Genomic DNA, 20,708 nt, shown 5'->3' with positions numbered 1-20,708 from the left:
ATAATTGACATGATCGTTAAATATTACGGTTGTTTTGATTAATAAAATTAAGTAACACTTAATATATCTCAACAATTCTATAGGTACAAGAATACAAATATACTTAATAACTTTTAATAACAAATTAACGAAGTATAATATGTGACCGTTTCAAATAGTAAATTAAGTATGAAATAATTTATCACGATAATATATTTTTCAACACTTATTTTTGCTATGGCAACAAGATTGTTATTTATTTATTAGCTTTAAATACTATAGCTTATTATTATATTAAAGAATAATATAAAAATAGACACTTGTGTTTCTGTATCCTATTCTCAAATCAACCAAGTTCTTTATGTATTTTTATGATTATAATAAATATTGTAAAATATTTAATTACTAATAACCAAAGCTTTTTTAGCATTTGTTAATTGTAATAGGATACAGATAAAATATTAGGGTGATCTTTAAATTTGTTGTGTGCATCAGGGACTCGAATCATTAAATTTCATAACACTATTTTTGCTTAATTAAAATATTTTAAATTTTTAGTGCTATTTATCAAATTGTTGTGCTATTTGTTTTGCTATGTTGCATTATATAATTTTTTATTATTAATTATTTTCATGAATCTTTTTCATTTTTTGTGGTATGAAAAATAAAAGAGTGTCATAATATATTTTTATTTTATTTTGAATTTCATTTGAATCCATAAGTTAAATGATAAATATCACATTTTTGTTCATATTAAAATCTATTTCAGTCCGGCGAAATGACCTATCAAACATTAAACAATTTAGATGACTCCTTATCAGTTGTAAGGCTCGTATTGGTATTAATATATTTTTTCTAAAATATTCTGTCGTACGTTTTGCATATTTTTTTTAAAAACTTGACTTATTTTCAATTGTTTTCATGTCTTTAGGTAATTTTACAGTGCATATTTCAGTTATTTTTAGTGCTTTAAAAGCCGATCGCTAGTACCCTTGTGATAACACACGTCTTAAATACTTAGAAAAGAATGTAAAATTTTTTTTTTAAATTAATAAAAATTAAATATAACGAATACCTAAATTTATTATGATGCTCGTATAAATCAAAAATTCCCATTTAAGAAAAGATGTGCAATCAATTATCACATGTAAATTATACTTAAAATCTTTGCCTTATTTCATCAAGGAAATGTCTCAATCGCATGTGTTGTCTACTTGTCTCCGTTTTGCACACGTATTAAATATAAAATTTTCATTCACTAGTTTCAATAGTGTTCTGTTAATTTTGATATTAGAACGAATTGACTCATTACTGAACTCTTATGTAAGAAAATTATCTAGTTTCTCTCGTTGATTTTTTACGATATTTAAATTTTTAAATGAGTTACGAAACTAATCTGCAATTTACAAATATTTTTACTTTACACAGGTACTCATAACTCATAATATCAAAATGACAGCACACTATTGAAACTAATAAACGAAACTTTGATATCTATATAGTAGATGTGTAAGACGGAGGCAACACTTGCGGATGAGACGTCCTCTTAAAACTTCGACATACTATAAAAAACATTAAGCAAAATGTAAATTGCGTTTTGTCAGGTATTTGTTTTTTATGTTTGCATGTAATTTAATCATTTTATAACTATGAAAGTATAAGTACTAAGAAATATATTTTACAATAAAAAATCTATTTCCCCTGATTAAACCACTTAAATCAAACATTTTAGCAATAATACTTTTTTTTCCAAAAATTTAGATTTGTTCCAGAAAAATAGCCGTCAGTTTGTTACTATGTAGTGTACCTAATATAAATATATTATATATATATATAAACTTGTACAATATATACAATTGTATTATTGGTTTAGTAGAAGACAAGTAGAATCATTTGTTATAAATGCTATTAAAATTGTACCTATTTATAATCAATGGTTATAGACGTTATGGTTGTACCTTGTACACAACCCAGTAATACAGTAATAGTAGTAATACACATGTCTTTTGCAGCTGCTAATATCACCGTATGGCGAATAAATTATATATTTTGGATAATTCAAATAATATTGATAGCAGTAACACTGGTAGTAGCAGTAGTAGTGGTAGTAGTTAGGGAATACTGTTAATACTTTTTTTTAAGGTTGGCTACCCTAGTAGTGTTTATCTAATAAAACAAAGTAAATGATAACGTTCAGCTTCTGGTATAATAGTAAATAATAAATAAAATCAATAATTTCGTTTTTATTTGAATGATAATTTTTTCCCTTGTTAATGGATAATGATTTACAATATTTATGTTGACATATTTTATTATATGGTAATTTCTTTTTGAATGACAAAACTGTAACTTATCTAGAGCTAAATTGTTTTAATTATTTTTTATCAAATAACTATAATATTTTAATGTGTTAATAATAAATGGAAAACGCCAAGGGACCTACATCAACACACACAAAATCTTCGGAGAACCAGAACGATAACAAGGAAAACAAATTGCATTCATTGAAAGAAGTTCCAAAAAGAGGGTTCATCCAAATTAAAGAATCATTTAGAACATTGAAAAATGTTAATAGACAATCAGTTAAAGTTAAAGGTATAAAAATGTTTAACATAATACATGTTTACTTATCTATAATAGTATAATGTTAAGCTATAATTTGTAGGTGTTCTACACACTTACTAAAACGCAACTCTCAATGTTATATTATGTATTAAAAAACTATTATTTTTAAACCATCTTACAATCATACTTAAATAACAACACCAATGACAATTTTGACAATATTTTCAATCCATCTTATGTTTTAATTTATTTACTAGGGATTAAATTAACCAACTTAATTTTCTTAAACTATCATTTTATTTATATTTAATGTGGTATATAATAGTGTTTAAGCAAATAGTGGGATAGGTTACTTTTTCTCTTTATCATATTACATTTTTGTATTTTATCAATGGTTGAACTACATAATTTACAATTCTAATATTTTATTTATATTTATACCAGGTATTCTTCGGGTATATCCTTAATATTTTAATTATTTCAATATTAATAGTTGTAATTATAATGATATTTATGAAAATAGATAGCATAATAAAATATTATTATGCTAATTAATTAAAGAAAGTGATATCTACATAATATTACATGTATTTCATTGAATGATTTAAAAAGTAGTATCATTTTTCATTAAGTATTTAAAAAAAAACTTATGCAATTGATTTAATTTTTAAGGTTTATTATTTTTTAATTTTATTTGTGGTATGAATAAGTATGAACATTTTTTTAATAAATGAATAAGTAAAAATGTAAAATTGATCAAATTACCATATAATTATATATAAATTATAACTAACTTTAATAATATGATGAAAAGTGCATAATGTATTTAAAAGTAAATTATTTAATAGGCAGTTCATTATACTGACCTTCTGATATATTGATAAGACAAAGTTCAAAAATAAAACTGTCTACCCATAGTAATGGTAGAGTTGACTTGAGAAAAAGTTTGAAGAGGGATGCAAAAGTGTAAAAAATATGTGCATATTTCAATGTATTGTTAAACAAGGTATAAATAGTATTAGGTTTACATTTTCAATGATTTATATTATATTAAGTTGGAGTAATATTTAAAACAGAAGTATTTTTATTTATCTGTTTAATGGGGATTGAAATAATTGATCAGTATCGAAATGATTGACGTTGTATTTCAAATCTTTGATGAACCAATTCAGCCATATTCACCATAAATTTTGTACCAGTGATATTTGTTTTTAGATATCAATCTAGAATCGCACTCGCGTAATTTTAGTTTGGAAAATAAGTTAAAATAAGTCCTAAAAAATAAAAAATAACTAAAGGGGTGTCGGTGGTGGGCTACGGAAGTCTTTGAGGAAGGTGTATGACGTGTGTAGCATTGTTGTGTGTATAATATACCTACAATAGCCAATTGTTCATTAAAAACAGCACATACGAAAATACGCGCGTTGAATTTTAACAATATTTATGTTGGAGAAGCGCGACATAATATTATACGTTTTTAAATATACCTTAGTACACACTTATGCAATACACAAGTCATCGACAATATTATTATAAGTATGAATAATTGAATAATTAATAAATTGTGCTCAATCGAACAAAAATAATACGATTTTGCAATCGGACTTGGGCGATAATGCGATATCATATCGTGCGCGCTCTCGTGTTTCGTATAAAAGTAGATTATCGATATCGACGATTTCACCCGCCAACTTGTCGGAGACCTCCACAAAATGGTTATTTCCTTTACAAAATCATTTACCCCGTGTGACAGTCGTCGCGGTGGGGGTGGAACGAATCAACTTCCTTAACGCGATACGTTGATGTCTGTGGTTCGAGACTTCGATCACTTAAAAAAAAATATACCCTTAACGGGGTTGCGTGCAGTGCAACTTTTTCGCCATGTTGCCGTACAGACTGAGTAATATTGATTAATTTCGCCACTGGGTGGATGGCCCGTCAACCCCCTCCCCCATCAGCAGCCGTACGTGAGTTTTACCCGCAGTTGAAAACGTTTTCGATAGGAAAAATTTCACGGACTTCTGTCTGTCAGACAATGTACGAAATACGTATCGCACAATATTCGACGAACAGACACATTGCACGGCACTCGTAATTTTTATTCACAACCATGCAAACCCTGACTCTTAGGCGGAAAAATAGTCCGTTCAAATGTAAGTTTCCCACCATTGTTTTCGTCGTCCAGTAACCGTGTAGTTCAATTTCACTCGATTTATCGTATGAACAATATTGATAATGACATTTTGTTTTTAAAGATATAATATTATAGTGTAATGGTGTATCTACTAGACTTTAGATCTCGTTCAACAAATTCAACGATACATTGTTATTATTATCTATTATTAATAAGTTGATAATTTATTTTTATTTTTATTTATAGCCGATAAAGGTGGTGCTATACGATTTATGGGTGATGGAGTTAGTTTCAAAGCCAAACTTATTGGTATATTGGAAGTCAGTGAGGCTCGAGGGGATAGAATGTGCCAAGAAGCGTTGTTTGACTTGAAGATGGCGATAAGGGCCGCTGGAGAGCACAAGCAGCGCATTACCATAAATGTAGCAATTGATGGACTTAAATTGAGGGATGAAAAGACTGGGGTAGGTGAAAATTATGAATTACTTAGAATGTGTTTAAATGTATTCCCAATTATAGGATTGTTTATTTCACCATCCTATACATAAGATATCATTCATAGCACAAGATATGGTAGACTCTAGAGCATTTGGATATATATTTGGTTCCCCTGACACTGGCCATAGATTTTTTGGTATAAAAACAGATAAAGCTGCAAGCCAGGTAATATCTGAAACATATTTTGTTTAATTTCTGTGATTCAAGCATGTATTATTTTCAGGTTGTTATTACTATGAGAGATCTTTTTCAAACAGTTTTTGAGTTAAAAAAACAAGAAATAGAAATGACTAGGCAGCAACAAATTATGAAAGGCAGTGGACTTTATCTTGAAGCACTTGCTAGTACAGCATCAAAAGTTGATCACGTTAGTAGTTTTATATATTTAACCTGTTATCAGTCATATATACCTTTTGATATCCTTATTAATTTATAATTTACTTTTATTGTACAATAGGCTAGTTGTAATGATGATGGTTCTAAAAGATTCAATCGTGATTTGTCAAGTATAGACAAATCTGAGTTTAAAAATACAACTCCAAATGCTAATGACTTATTGAACTTGGAACTTGAACTAAATAATTTACAACAAGGGTTGTCTCAAATGGAAAGTATTACCCCACCGTCAGCTGACCCTTTTGGAGATTCCTTTATTGTTACTCCGTCTACTACGTTAACAAAATTACCACCACCGCCAAGTTCTGGAGAGCGAAGATTGCGTAATAGTTCAGCGATTTCAAGTTCAGGACAACCTGAAAAACATTGGTTTGACAAAGAAACTGAAAGTATTTTCAATATGACAAATCCTAGCGAAGTTCGTCAATCTATCCAAACATCTGAATTTAAGGTAAGTTATTATTCAATATTACCTATTTGAATATTTATTTTAAAATTATACTTTCCTTTATTAAGTCAAATATTTTTGTTTATACATTATATTACTTTCATTTTCTCCATTTTTATTAATTTCTTTAGGAAAAATTTCACAAAAGACAGGGATATTTGTTTGTTATAATACACAAGGTTATATATATTTCTCGCCACGCCACAAAACAACCCTCAATTGTATTCAGATATTTTTTATATACCTTTATAAAACTTTCAAATAAAAGTAAATTATAAAAAAACTTGTTCCACAATTAGGTAATATTGTAATATTGCTGATTAATTAATTTCATAATAATATGTAAATTAAGTTAATTGGAAAAAGGAACAAGAAATAATTAATAAAAATATGAAATCTATTAATTGACTATCACAAAATAAAAATTATTTCCTTGCATCTATTTTTATTTATTTTAATTTGTCATTAACACTGCAAACATCTAAAAAATCGAATAAGTCTAATTGTCTATATTATATTCTCATAAGCCTCTCATTGTCATTCCTATACAAAATACTTTATTAATCGTTTGGCATTTAAATATAATAATACTTCAGCTATGATATTTATTAATTATTATTATTATGTGGTTGTTGTACTATTGTTTTTAATTTTTAGGATCTCTATACTAAATTTATGCTCACGCTGAAATACTTCCAATGGGAGGTCTCTTCCTTGTGTCTTTTGTTTATTTTTTTTATCACTTATAACTTAAGCTTATTGTTCTAATTGTTACAGATATTTTAAATAGAATTTTGTTTAAAAAAAATATAATAAAAAGTTTTAAAAAATTAAATAATTTTTATCACCGATACAAGTTTTATTTTATTTTTTAAATATGCTTTCTCATTTCATTTTATGCAATTACAAAAATTGCAATTCTTTTAAATAAAATATTTTATATATTTCAATATTTTTAAAAATTTTAAAAAATTATATTTAAAATATATTTTTCTTGATATTTTTTTAATTTTAATGTATTAAAAATAAAACAATTTTCTAAAGTTCCTCAATATAACTTATTATATTAATTGTGTTAATTATATTTTTTTTTTGTAAAAATGTGTTACCTGTATTGAATATTGCAGATATGCACAGTATTTTAAAATAAGTTAATAATGTTTGTTTTATAATTAAATATTTGAAATTTCACATGCAATTAATTATAAGCTGATAATATATTAAAAGTTTTAGTCTAAAACAATTAAAATACTAAAGTATTATATGATTTATTAATCCACTTTCCATAATTAAATTTATAGATTGAATACTAGATATATATATATATAAATGTTGAGATACAGAGAAATATTAATCATGAATATCAAGTTTTTAGATTAAGGATTGCTGACATAGGTGGCCTAGTGGTGGGCTGATATTAGTATTTTAAATGATTCTAAACATAACTAATATACCTTGAATCCAATTATTAAAACGCTCATAAGCAATATTTTTTTTAAATTTAAGACACCTTTGTTTTCTTAACGATAAAAAATATAAACTATTTATTTCTATTTAGTCTTAATAGAATCTAGAATTATTTTGTAATGTTGTTTAACATTTGCTTACAATACTGAATACAATATCAAATGTAGAAAAAAATAATTAGATCAAAATTCAATATACACAAGCTATTTTGTTTAAAAGTAGTTGAAAAAAAAAGGTAGACAATTGCGTATCACTTTGCTGTACAGTAACCAAAAGGTTGGAAACCACTGATCTAATTAATGAATTCATATTAAAATTAAAATGATAGAAAAGTTAATGTAGTTTTTGCAATTTATTTTCACGGATCATTCATAAATCATAACATATTAACATGTATATATTTTTATTCAATTAAAATTGTTTTGTATTTATTATACAGTTATTATTATAAATTTAAAATTTGATGGCCTTATATTATATAGCAGGGGTCGCCAACCAGTCGATCTTTCTAGGAATATAGGTCGATCGTTATAAAAATTAATTTTACCATCATCGGTCGATCGCGTAATAATAAATAATCGGATAATGTAATTTTTTTTACTATTTTTCGTGTATTATCAATATATTAAATTATTATTATTATTATCATCATGAAGAAACAATAAATATTTATTCTTTGGAGCTTAGACCTTTTTTTTTTGCTCATAAAACAAATCTTTTCCTAAAGACCTAAATTCTCTTAGATGTCGATCACCTGGGGCTAAAAATTTCAAATGTAGCTCATTTGTTTGAAAAGGTTGGCGACCCCTGTTATATAGTATAGTTAAGTATAGTTTTTAAAATTGTAATTTTTTCAAAATTATTAATTAAAGATGTATATCCTTGATGTATATAATAATAAAATATTAAATAGTTATAATTCATAGTTTCTTTTGTATTAATAAAGAAAGTACAGTTAACTAGTTTATATTAATAATGATAGAAACAAGTTTAGAATTTTGTAGAAATATTATAAATGAAATTATTTTATAAATATTAATTCCAAATAAGTAAATTTTAATATTTTATTTTTAGGTTATTGAATCAGCTAACCGCACGAGTCCAACAATTAAGTGTGATGCATTTGATGTTTTTACTGAACTAGATCCTTTAGGGACTGGTCGTAGTAAACCTTATGTAGACAAGAAAGACTTCTTTCAAGAGCTCAAAAATCCTCCAAAGAAAATATTAAATCAACTAGCTGCATATGAAAATGAAAAATTTTCAGAGCAACAACCTCAAAGTTTGCCTTCTAAAACTGTGAGTGATTCATTTTCTTCTGATCTGTCTTTTAAAGATACTAGTGGAGTTATTGAAGATCCTTTCAAAACTGATAATCTTGAAAAATCTCATTCAAATTCTGTCGAAATGGAGTTTGCTGATTTTTCTTCTTTTGAATCTCTGAAACCAGTCTCACCACAATTGCAACACAAATCTCCTTTATTAAAAAGTGATAGTTCATCATCACAAAATTCTGTTCAAGGATTATTGAAGGTATCTCTTCCGCCAGAAACACAAAAACCATATAATATATCTACATCACCTAAGTATAACTTAATGTCCAAAAATAGAGCAAAAATAAAAATGAGAAAATCTCCAAGTCCAGATTATTATAGAAATGACAACCCAACTTCACCTGATGATGATTATGCTATTATGAAATTGATGACATTGCCACAACGGATAGACATTGCTCCTGAACCTCCACCAAGACCTTCATCTTCATTAGACCCTCCACCTTTGCCGCCTAAAAAACAGCAAATACCTTCTAAAACTGTGAAACCAATACGTACTCGCAATAGTCATTATGACTATATAGAAAATTATGTTAGTTCCTACAATTTACCATCTACACAACTAGAAAATGAAGCCCCACCATTACCATTACCATCTAGAAAACCAAAAAGTGACAGTAAAAAAAAGAAAGAAGAAGTTGATTCAGAATATTATTTAGTACCTGTTTCAGTAAGAAAAACTAGTAATGAATCAAAATCAAATGTGTCTACTTCACTTGATATAACATTAAGTCAATTAACAAAAACAGGGTTTAGTGATTTAGCAGATACCTTGAGAATATCACCCACTTCTTTATCCAAAATGACTTTAAAAGAATTGACTTTCCGTTTGTCCCAGTTAACTATCAACAGTAGTGAAGAAACACAAAGTATTCCTAAAAAGACTGAAGAAGATAAGAAAGAACCGGAAAAATCTTTGTATGATAAATATGCAGTATTTAGAGAATTATTAAACGAAGAAAAAACTAGTGAGACTGTAGTTAAAGAAAATGATAAATATGCTGCACTCAGAGATATTCCAATAAAAGCACCTGTGAACGAAGAAGAATCATTAGAAAACTTTCCAATAGAAGAAATTGTTGAATCAAATCAAAACACCAATATCTTAGAACAAAGTGAGGTTGAATTAAATAATGACCAAGTATTTGAAACTGAAGAGGAAAAAAATATTGAAGTTGTTGAAACTAAGAAAAATGTAGAAGTTGAGGAATATGATGAGGATGATGATATAAGAGTAGATGACGATGACGAAGAAGAAGAAGATGATGAATACGAGGAAGAAAACTGTGCCATTAAAAAAGAGAATATAAAAGAAGCAGTTGAATGTGAAGTTTTAAAAAAAGATGTTAGTACATCAATAATAAATCCTGAAGTGATTGAAAATAACACATGTCAAAAACTGTTTGATAATGCTCAATGTTGGGCGACTTTTGATGTTGAACCAGAAGTAACCAAAAACCCAAATTCTCCTTGGGCTGCAGATGATCGAGAACCACCAACCACTAAACCTAAAGTTAATTTGAAAAAAGTACCTTCAAATCGTAGTAAATGTTCATCAAGTTGGGATGATTGTGAAGAATCTGAAGACAATTGGGATACTGCAAAAAGAAGTTTAGAAAGTTCAATTGAAGACTTTCCTCGAACTGTTAATGGTTGGAGTGATGGAGAATCTATGTATGAAGATGAACCTTATTATGAGAGAAAGCCTAATCGTAGGAGTAATCGTAAAATATCACCTCGGCGTCGTGAACCATCTCCATGGGATGAAGGTACCAGATATAATGATGAATGGGAGTCACCATATATGATTCCACACTGGAGAGTTCCACACAAGGATGATGAACGGAGAAGGCCATCAAAAGATGATAAAAGGCGTGTTTACGCTCGGCCCGATATTGATAGAAGAGTTCAAAAATTACCATCTACGCCAAACTGGGAAGATGAAAAATATCAAAGGTTGATATATGAAAGGCGAAGAAGATTTCTTGAAGAACAATACAGTTGGGATAGGTATGGGCCTCCAATTCCAAAAAGTTTCAAAAACTATTCTAGGCCTCCTATTGATAATAGCGATGATGAGGATGTAAAAATGCGTTATAGATTACCAAAAAAAAATCGATATGTTTCTTCAACGACACCCAGAAAACCAAGGAGGTCATACCACCGTCGAAGTGATGGTAGTGATGAAGACCACAACATTCCACCTAGAAAGCCATATAGTCAAGAAGAATTGGATTTAAGTGAATCTGAATTAGAACAAAATTGGTCCAGAAGATCAAAAAATAAATGGTCTTTGAAACGTAATCAGACATCTCCTTTTGATGATAACTTTACACCTGATAGCCCGGATTCTTCTTTATTTACCAAAACGATGAGTACTTGTTCTGATTTAGGATATCTTACTAAGCCATCTCCGTCCACTAGTTCTAAAACAAATAGAAATATAAGAAAACCTAAACGTTCAGATAGTGGTCATAGGTCTATTGATTCAAACCCCAAAACTGAAGGAACAAAGCGTTCTCCCTTTGAAGATGATTTTACTCCAGATAATGCTGCCAAAGGTAGTATGTCAAGTGAATTCAGTTTTAAAGATGATGATGTTTTTGTGGCAAAAGATATAAAAATCTCTCAAGAAGAAATATGCAATTCACCTAAAGAGATGAAAAAATCCGAGTCCATAAATATATTTTCTAGAAACACAGACCCTTTTGAGGATGATGATTTTTTTAATCAAGAAGTGTGTAGCAAACCAAATCTAGCATCTCTGGAAGAGGCTATTTCTGATCATGAAGGCGATGAATGGAAAAAACGACCCGATCGAACAAAAAACGAATGAGACTATCATCATGTGGTCCGGCCTAAAATAAAGGGGGCCACAAGTAAATTCAGAAAAGTTTTCAAAAAAGTTAATAAATTTATGAACAAATTGTTTTAACTTTTTTTAACCCGATACTGACCAACAAACTACTTTTTATTTTAATTATTACCTACTGTAATAGAATTAATTTACATGTACTATGTACGTAAACAAGTTTTAAGTTTTTACATTTGAATAGTTTTTTTTTTCTATACACATAGAACCAGTTTTAATAGTTGCCATCAGAATATTATATCTATTTATTCACAGAAACTGCTTTGTTTGTTTCACCGTCATTGTTGGAATTGTAATCTCAATAAGTTTTTATACAGCAATAATTGTTTTCAGATGTGTGTGCAATACTAATATTACTAATAATATTAACAACTATTATTTTTATCATAATTATTATCGTACATTAATGGCAATATACTCTTGACATAGATTAATATTGTACATACATTTTGATAGGTTTTTAATTGTTCTTCTGTATTATTTAGTTTTTGAGTTATCCTTTAAATGTTTCTGTTGAATTTTCTGTGTATAATTTTGTTATAAGTATCTTTGTTATACGTTAAAAGTATCTTTGTTATACGTTAAAAGTTAATTAATATTTCCTGTTAGCTATTACCCTCCGTTCATCGAAAAAATTTTGTACTTAATCTATGTTCTTAGTATGATAATATGTATCGATGTTCCTTTAAAATAGTATTGTGTTTTGTGAATTTTTTTAATCGCCATTTATAATTTTAGAAAAATGTTCTCCAAGATTGTTTTAAAAAAATCTGTTAAACTAATTGTGTAAATGAAAAATGTGAATAATAATATTATACGTGGCTAATGTTTAACCTACGCAGATTAATCCAACAAATGCATTGATTATTATTGTAGTGCCATATATAATTTTTGATAATGACAGGAAAATGATTGAATTTTTTTTTTCATTTTAAAATAAATGGTTCTTGAATTCTTTTATGTATTATACTCCTCAAATTATTGAAAATGTATTGTACAACTAATGTTAAATTGGGAATGCCATATGTTATATTATGCTATATTTCAAAATTTCAACTTTTCTAACAATCTACTTAATACAAATGATATTTGTGTAAGATTTACATAGTTTTTTTTTTTATTTAATTGTTAATCAGTTATACATTACCTATTTAATGTTTTAGTTTGTAAAATTAGTTGATTACATCACATTATTATGTTGAAAAAATGTGTATAAATGTTTAGTTACATTATGTTTTTGTCCAAAAATAATTTTTTATGTAAAATTATTGATGTTCACTCGAAAATAAATGTTTATAGGCATAGGGTGTGCCATTTTACCACCATATATTTTTTGAATTTACCTTCATTAAAATTTTTAGATTGTGTTTTTTTTTTAATCCAAATGAGAGTAAAAGACGAGAGTGTTTGAAAATACACAGTGCTCGTTATGTTTCCTGCTTCAAGGTATGGCTTATACATTTTTGAAACGGAAAAATTGTTTTAACCACCTTTTTTTCTAGTAGCAAATCATGCAAAATATGAAAATAAAAGCATTTATTGATAAAGTCAATAATAAAAAACCATATCATATTTTTAAAGAAATATCGATTCACACAAAAACATATATTCCTAATTTTAACAAAATATATTTATATCCAATTGTATATTGTATATTATAAATGTTTGGAATAAATGAATAGTTTTGTCAGTTGTACAAACAAGTAAATACCTAGGTGCTAAATATTAAGTAAGTAATATAAAATATTAGAACCGCTTTTAGTGTTTGGATAATAATTAATAAATAATTAAATATAAAACTAAGTTCATTGTTCTCCCTAACTTTGCATGGAATATGTATATAATATATATAATATGTATAATATTTAAATGGAATGTTACATAAAGGATTTAAAAAACAAATATTTCTTGCACTTCATGTCTTCATTTAAACAAGGAAAAAAAGATATTATGTAAGCCCGACCATCACCACTGATCAAGATCAAAATTATAATTTTTAATCATTAAAACGTACCTATGACACTTATATAATATATACCTAATTAAAAATTTGAATAGGCACAGTTAAAAAAAAACCAAAGTAAACTGTTAACTGATGTACTTACCTATCATTAAATATTGATATTTTTGGGAACTTGATGACTTGTTTATAAAATTTAAATTTTTTCGACAACTCAATCTAAAAAAGCGGGTAAGTGGTTCCTTTCTGCTGTTAATTAGGGGGTGGGGTGGACCTCTGACTATGGTAGGTTAAATTTGAATGCAATGATAGGTATCATAGTATACTAAAAACGATTCTGAACGGAGATGTTTTGTCAGTTTAGGATATATTATATTTAAATATTGTCATATATTCTATTTTTAAACAAATATTTTATTTTTCAATTAGGACGCATTTTGCACAAGGCATGGTTAATCAATTTTTCCAAAAACATTGCATTTAGTTATCATAATTCATAATACCTTATATTATCATAGATATATATATACCCGATTTCATAAAAATTTTAAACTCAAACGCTCAAAACATTTTTCTTATAATGACGCTTCGAGTTTTCTCTATAGCTATTTAAAGCAAAACTTATGGAAAACTTAGTGTTGAATTTTTTAACCTTAAATATAAATACAAATAATTTTATGAATTTTGAACTACAAAATAATTTGCAAATATTCACGATTTTGACGAATTTTTGTCAATGTTTGAACTTCAAATGCTAATAAAAAAAAATTGTGTCTATGTACTCTTATAATTTTTTAATCACTATAAGAATAACTTATGAGGAACTTTGTCTTAAATTTTCAAGTATTTATTTCATGTATCTACAACTTATACTTTTTGAATAATAACAAATATTTAAAATCGCTTGAGGATAAACCGTTATCGCTATGCTATTTCGTAAAAATTTAAAATTCAAACGCACTTAAAATTTTCCCTATAATGATGCATCGAGTTTTTTCTATAGCTACTTGAAGGAAAACTTGTGTTGTATTTTTAATCCTTAGTTATAAACACAAACAATTTTATGATTTTCAACTTCAAAATTACTTAAGAATTTTCGCGTTTTTGACAGATTTCGTAAAAATTTGAACTAGAAACGCTTGTAAAAAAAAATTGTCACTTACGATTTTTAATTGTTTTTATGTAAAATAAGAACAACTCAAAACGAACCTTGTATTAAATTTTCAAGTTTTTTTGGTCATTCAACATTTTTTTACCGACATTTCAAAAAAAAAATTCTCATAAAAATCGAAAATGTCAGTTGTCTATAAATAACTCAAAAAAAGTCAAAACATTTTGAAAATTAAACTGTTATCTATAATAACACTAACATAAACATTTGGTGAAAATTTCAAGTATTTACAATGATTAGTTTTTGAATTACAACCATATAAATAAATCGATTTGGTCGAAAACTGGTTTTGCGTAAAAATTCCCGTTTTTCAGTAATTTTTTTTTTTGTTTTTCTCGATTTTTTTGAAAACTATTAGAAAACGTTTACATTTAACCTCTATAATGCACCAAGGATATTCACTTTTCCATCGGAAACCACCCCCAAAGTTTGAAATCGAAGCATTATTTCGACTAGTTATGCTGTACACAGACACAAAAAAAAAACACACACATCATTGTAAAATCAATACATTCATCACTCCGTTCAGAATCTAAAATCCTTAATAGTAAGGTGTTAAAGAAAGGCAACTTTGTACATTGTTTTCATCTCACCCAAATATTAAGTTTTAATATTTTTTTAGTAATAGGTGCTATCTTAATTCAAATAATTCAGATCTTTATAGATTAAAACGTATAAAAGAATACAAATATATTGATACAATGATAAAAAATTTAAATTAAAAAGGGGGAAAGTAGGCAACTGCCCTGCCTGTCACCTATCTCGTAATTTAAGAGTAGGTCACTTTAAAGTATAAAGTATCTATAACAGTGTGTTAAATTTAAATTCAATAATACACAAAAGACAAAACAATTCTGAACGAAAACAGTCTATATTGCTAAGTTGCCATATTTTATGATGTATTTATAAATTATACAGGTAAATAATTATCCGAACTAATAATTAGTTTTACCAAAATATTAGTATTTGAAACTAGACTGTATGTTTAAAATGTAAAGTATAGGGTACATTAAAAATTTCATGTTCCCACAAACAATAATTTTAAATTACATTAATTTACATAAAAATAACTAAAACCCTTATTCCTCATTTAAACATCTAATTTCGTCCAAATTCATTTAAAATGTATATAAAAATCTGTTTTATAATTTTTTTTTTAGATTTTTCAGTTAGTTTAGTATGATCAATCATGTAAAATTGTGAAACCAAGTACTTCCTACCTAATATTTCAATTTTTAGCCATAACAAGCGAACATTTTGTTATTAGCTTTTTTAACTGCTTAGTTAATAACTAGTTGACGAATTTTGTAGAAATTTGATTTCAAGTCTTCAAATGGCTATAAAAAAATCGTGCAAATGTACATTTAGTATTTTAAAATTACTACAATATCAACTTACAATAGGACCTGGGATTTTCATTCAGATGCTTCATTTTTAATAATGTATTTTAAAGTTAGAGATTATACTATTAGTTATTAGTGTTATTACCTACAAGCTGTATTTCTCTGGCGTTTCCAGGGAATAAAATAATAATTGAATACACAACTCTCCTGCCGCAGGATAATACATTATTTTTCTCATTTATCTCAATTGATTGTGATTTCATAATATTATTATTAGATTAGCCCTTCCCCTGATTAAATTCTTAATTTAGTAGAAAAGGCTACGCCCTTAAATATGTATGAACAATTTGGTAAAAAACTGTGAATTTGCATAAAACGAAATTGTGCTGTCTAACCGAGTGTTGAACATATATATACCTATAGCTTAATAAGTACCTACCTACCTATACCTACCAATTACCATATATATAGACTGTGGAATGATTCGCCAATCATGCTCACTCTCTTTATTCTTCAATAATACTGCAGTTATTTAAAATATGATAGAATTTTCAAATATATAGCCACTTAAAAAAAACATTTTTGAATTCTTGAATTTTAATTTTCTTGTTCTACTCAAGTAGTATCCTGTGTAGATACTGATTCAGATTCTGTTTTTTAAATGAGAACTCTCCTTTTTAGCTGTACACTATTCAGAGGATAATTTTTCTGAAAGATTAATTGATGTATCAGAATTTAAAATTCACAAGAGTAGATTTTGAGTTATTTAACAGGTTAACCACCATGTGTACCATCTCTGGTACATGGTTGATTTGCCATTCGTATTCTAATTTTACCTAAACAAATTAATTTATAAGATATTAATGGGCTAGTCGAAAATTTGTTTGTCTGGCGGGCTACGAAATATTTTCCTGTGTTAAAATCGTATTTAAGTGTACCATAGTAGGCACGCAAAAACATATTGGCAAAATAACAAGTGTACCAAAAATGGTACACGTAGCGCTTTTGGCAATGTACTGAAAAATAACGTAGCAGTTAACCTGTTAACTGTGTGTCTAACTTGCTAAGGGTAAAAGTTCCATGGTACCTAATATGTTTAGAGATAATGATACGCAGTGATTTTAAAAGCGAAAACGAAGGTAATAATTTTATCAAAACATTCATGGATCAATTCACTTTAACGGTCTAAGCACTTAAAGAATATAACTTTGCGTGAGGGTATTACTTTTTTTTAATTTAAGAAAAACGTTTTTATTTTTTTTTTTTAGAGTATCTAATAAAATTATTTATAGACTATATAGTCTGGTGTTTAAATGCCGTTCTTAACAAAATCAAATCTTGATATTTCATTATTTTTGATTTTATTTATATTTATATAAACAATTTACGACGCTTATCTTTTTTTTGTTATTTAATATATTATACTACCCAATAATATTTCCTAAATAAATTTTATTGTCTAGGTATAAATAGGTATATATGCCTTCATGGTCAGTGTACCCACGAACCACGATTTTCGTTAAAGGTACACGCATGACGTATTAATCTAAAATTGGGAGGTGAGTACACGCCACGGTGTACCCGCGTGTAACCTACACTACACCACTGCTTATAAATATGTTTGGTTTCAGTGTTAATTCAAATACATTTTCTTTTTCTTAAGTGAAAACAAATTTAAAATACTTTTAACAATATAGTTTTCATTATATTACTCTAAATATATAAAATATTAAAATGTATAGTATATAAATGATTAGTGTAGTCTTAAAAGTTATAATTTTTATTTGTTTTTATAAGAATATTATGATTTATGTTGTTATTTGGTTGGTAAAACTTTTAATAAATCTATTAACTTAATTTTAATATGTGGTATTGATAATGAATAGTAATTACCACTTCCATTTCAATAAACTGATTAGAAACAGTTGTTACCACTTACAAGTGTATAAGTATAAGTTATGTCATTAAATACATTACCTAATTTTTTCCTATTGGCAATTTATCATTTTATCGACCAAATTTTGTTCACAATAATAAGCATAAATAATTTTAATTAGGGCCCCTTAGTTAAAAGTGACACTAGGGCCCCAGTTAGCCTAGTTGCGTATGAACCGAGGATCTACTCGAGCTATATGAAAAAAGTAAAAATTTAAAAAAAGGGTGCATTCAGGATATCCCTGAAAAAATACGCCTACAGGAAGTCAAATTACTTTTTTTCTTAAATTTCTAATGACCATTGACCCCTAATTATATATTTGGTAATTAGGTATGTACTATGTATATTATCACTAGACAATATGATTTTTGGCGATAATGTTGATTGATGGGTGGTAAAGAAGTTGTTTATTTCTAAGAATAACTGCTTTCGAGAGTTACTATTCTTATAATACCAACTGGCAAACGTGTCTTTGATAAATGAATTTCTATTATTATGTATAATCGAGAAAAACTGTGACAAAGTGATATTTACAACAAATCGCAACGATGATGTTTTTATAATATATCCGACTGTTATTTACGAATTTACGTTGAATCATATCAAATTCGTCCTATAAATCTAGGTAGTAACTATATAGATTTTAGGTAGTACTATATAGTAGCAATAATAGTAAATTATCCACTTTTTCTTTATGTGACAGACGACAGTATAATCATCATTTTAATAATATGTACCTTTTATATAGGTACCGCAGTCTTTTCTCATAGCCATATATTTTTTGTAAGTTTATTAATTAATTAATAAATTATTAATTTAATTTAATCAATTTTATAGGTGTATATATTTTTTGATTACAAAGCTATTATTTTTAAATATAACTTAAACTTTTTGAGACAATATTTATGCATCGAATTTATTCAATAGCATTTGTTCTGTTTCATAAGCAATTTTCGATTATTATATTAATTATATAAACTAATTTCAATTAAAAAACTTTTCAAGTTATTGTTAGTGAAAAAATTTTAAAAAAGTTGAGCGTAAATCTAAAATAATTCATTATGATCTATGACTTTTTACAAAACTCTTTTCAAAATCGCAAAAATTGCAAATTAATTTAATTTAGAAATTCATAAAAAAATTTATTTTTATATCTAACATTTGCAAATTTAATACGATTTTCCCCTTAAGCTTTTCTACATTTGACAAAATAAAGTTTACCAGAAATTCAAATTAATACTACTTTTAAGTATTAATAATATTTTACGAGCGTTTGAAGTTATACATTGGATATTCACCCTTGAATTAACAAATTCTCATAATACAAGATGCAACGATGATATTATTTTGTAGTTAATTCGTATTTGTTATACGAAAAATAATAATCGTAGGTAGGTACTTAAAATGTTTCATCAAATGTTAGTTTTATTATTATATATATATATATTATAATATTTTAAAAATATTTTGACTCATTTTGAATTGTTCATTGACATTTGAAATTTGAAATTTTTTTAGTTTTCTATTCATGAATGTCATTAAAATGTTATTTGTTGGGTTGAAAAGCTTTAAAATGTGTTACAAAGTTTCTCGTAACTCGTAAGTAGTTATAATAGCAGCATTTGAGAGATTTCAAAGATTTGTTTACATGATTTTTTTATAAGCATTCGAAGTTCAAATTAATAACGCCTGCTAATGTAATAAATTACACAGATGAAATAATTATAGGCACAATGACATTTTCAAAATATTTGGATTAATATTAAGCTATTTATACCAATTATCAATAATTAGTTATAGATAGCTATACTATTATTTTATATGAAATAATATTAATTGTTATAATAATTTTTGTCGTAACCGTACTCCATCCTCGCTCAACTTTAACAACGTACCAATCCCTTGGAAACCGTCCGTCAGGTATCTTGGCGTAACGTTGAACAAAAGACTAACTTGGTGGCCGCACTTATCATCGAAAATCCAACATGCTTACTAACGCTTTGCAATGCTGTTTCCTATTTTAAACAGGAAATCAACCTTGGAGAAAAAATGTTCCCGACTTATTTATAAGCAAATACTGAGCCCTTTGCTTACTTATGCTTGCCCTGTCTGGGGCAAATGCGCTCTTACCCACTTAAAAAAACTCCAAATATTTCAAAACAAAACCTTAGGAATAATAACAAATGCTCTATGGTTTGTAAGAAACCAAAGTATTCACAAAGACATCAAGATACCAGAATTTCAAGACCACATTAAAAATCTGGCTGATAGTTTCTTCAAGCCTATTAAAAAGTCAACGGGATCAATGCACTATCTACTCAACTACTCAACATAGGACCACCGATCCAACGCCGCCTTCGACATGGACGACCGCACGACCTACTTGCATAAACAAACATTCAAGCTAAGCTAAACTTGTCACTACTCCATGCATACAATGGTACATATTATGTACAACATTAATTGTTAATTAATCTTATTATCTGTTTTTTTAAATTTTTTTTTCTAATCGTTATCTTGTTATAAAAGTCAAAAATAAAAATTGTAAATACCATCTTTAGATATAGATAGCCTAGGTACTCAAGGTACTGTTGGCTAGGAATGT

General features: G+C 27.2%; 1 protein-coding gene across 2 annotated transcripts; it reads left to right on the top strand.

Annotated features, from left to right (window-relative positions):
* The first annotated feature begins 2,226 nt into the window (after nt 1-2,226).
* Dab (DAB adaptor protein) lies at nt 2,227-13,020 on the top strand. Of its 2 annotated transcripts, none has more exons than XM_015517032.2 (6): nt 2,227-2,574; nt 4,925-5,142; nt 5,198-5,341; nt 5,400-5,543; nt 5,634-6,023; nt 8,562-13,020. In XM_015517032.2, exons 1-6 carry the CDS (start codon nt 2,400-2,402, stop codon nt 11,655-11,657), a joined length of 4,167 nt encoding a protein of 1,388 aa, XP_015372518.2. In that variant the 5' UTR covers nt 2,227-2,399; the 3' UTR covers nt 11,658-13,020. The 2 variants fall into 2 exon arrangements, with proteins under 2 accessions (XP_015372518.2, XP_015372519.2); XM_015517033.2 differs by lacking the exon at nt 2,227-2,574 and adding an exon at nt 4,327-4,697.
* Nucleotides 13,021-20,708: the final 7,688 nt, after the last annotated feature.

This window comes from Diuraphis noxia, unplaced genomic scaffold, assembly GCF_037042655.1.
Source record: "Diuraphis noxia isolate RWA-SAM2 unplaced genomic scaffold, SU_Dnox_SAM2 contig0002, whole genome shotgun sequence".
Taxonomy (NCBI): domain Eukaryota; kingdom Metazoa; phylum Arthropoda; class Insecta; order Hemiptera; family Aphididae; genus Diuraphis; species Diuraphis noxia.
Note: the sequence above shows the minus strand (reverse complement) of the source record. Positions and strands in the feature narration are given on the sequence as shown.

What these genes read in the sequence shown, in the direction of transcription:
- Dab (XM_015517032.2), top strand. Translation starts at nt 2,400, where the DNA reads ATGGAAAACGCCAAGGGACCTACATCAACACACACAAAATCTTCGGAG. An exon ending in ACAATCAGTTAAAGTTAAAG is followed by an intron (nt 2,575 to 4,924) that starts GTATAAAAATGT and finishes TTTTATTTATAG; the next exon opens with CCGATAAAGGTGGTGCTATA. An exon ending in CAGATAAAGCTGCAAGCCAG is followed by an intron (nt 5,342 to 5,399) that starts GTAATATCTGAA and finishes TATTATTTTCAG; the next exon opens with GTTGTTATTACTATGAGAGA.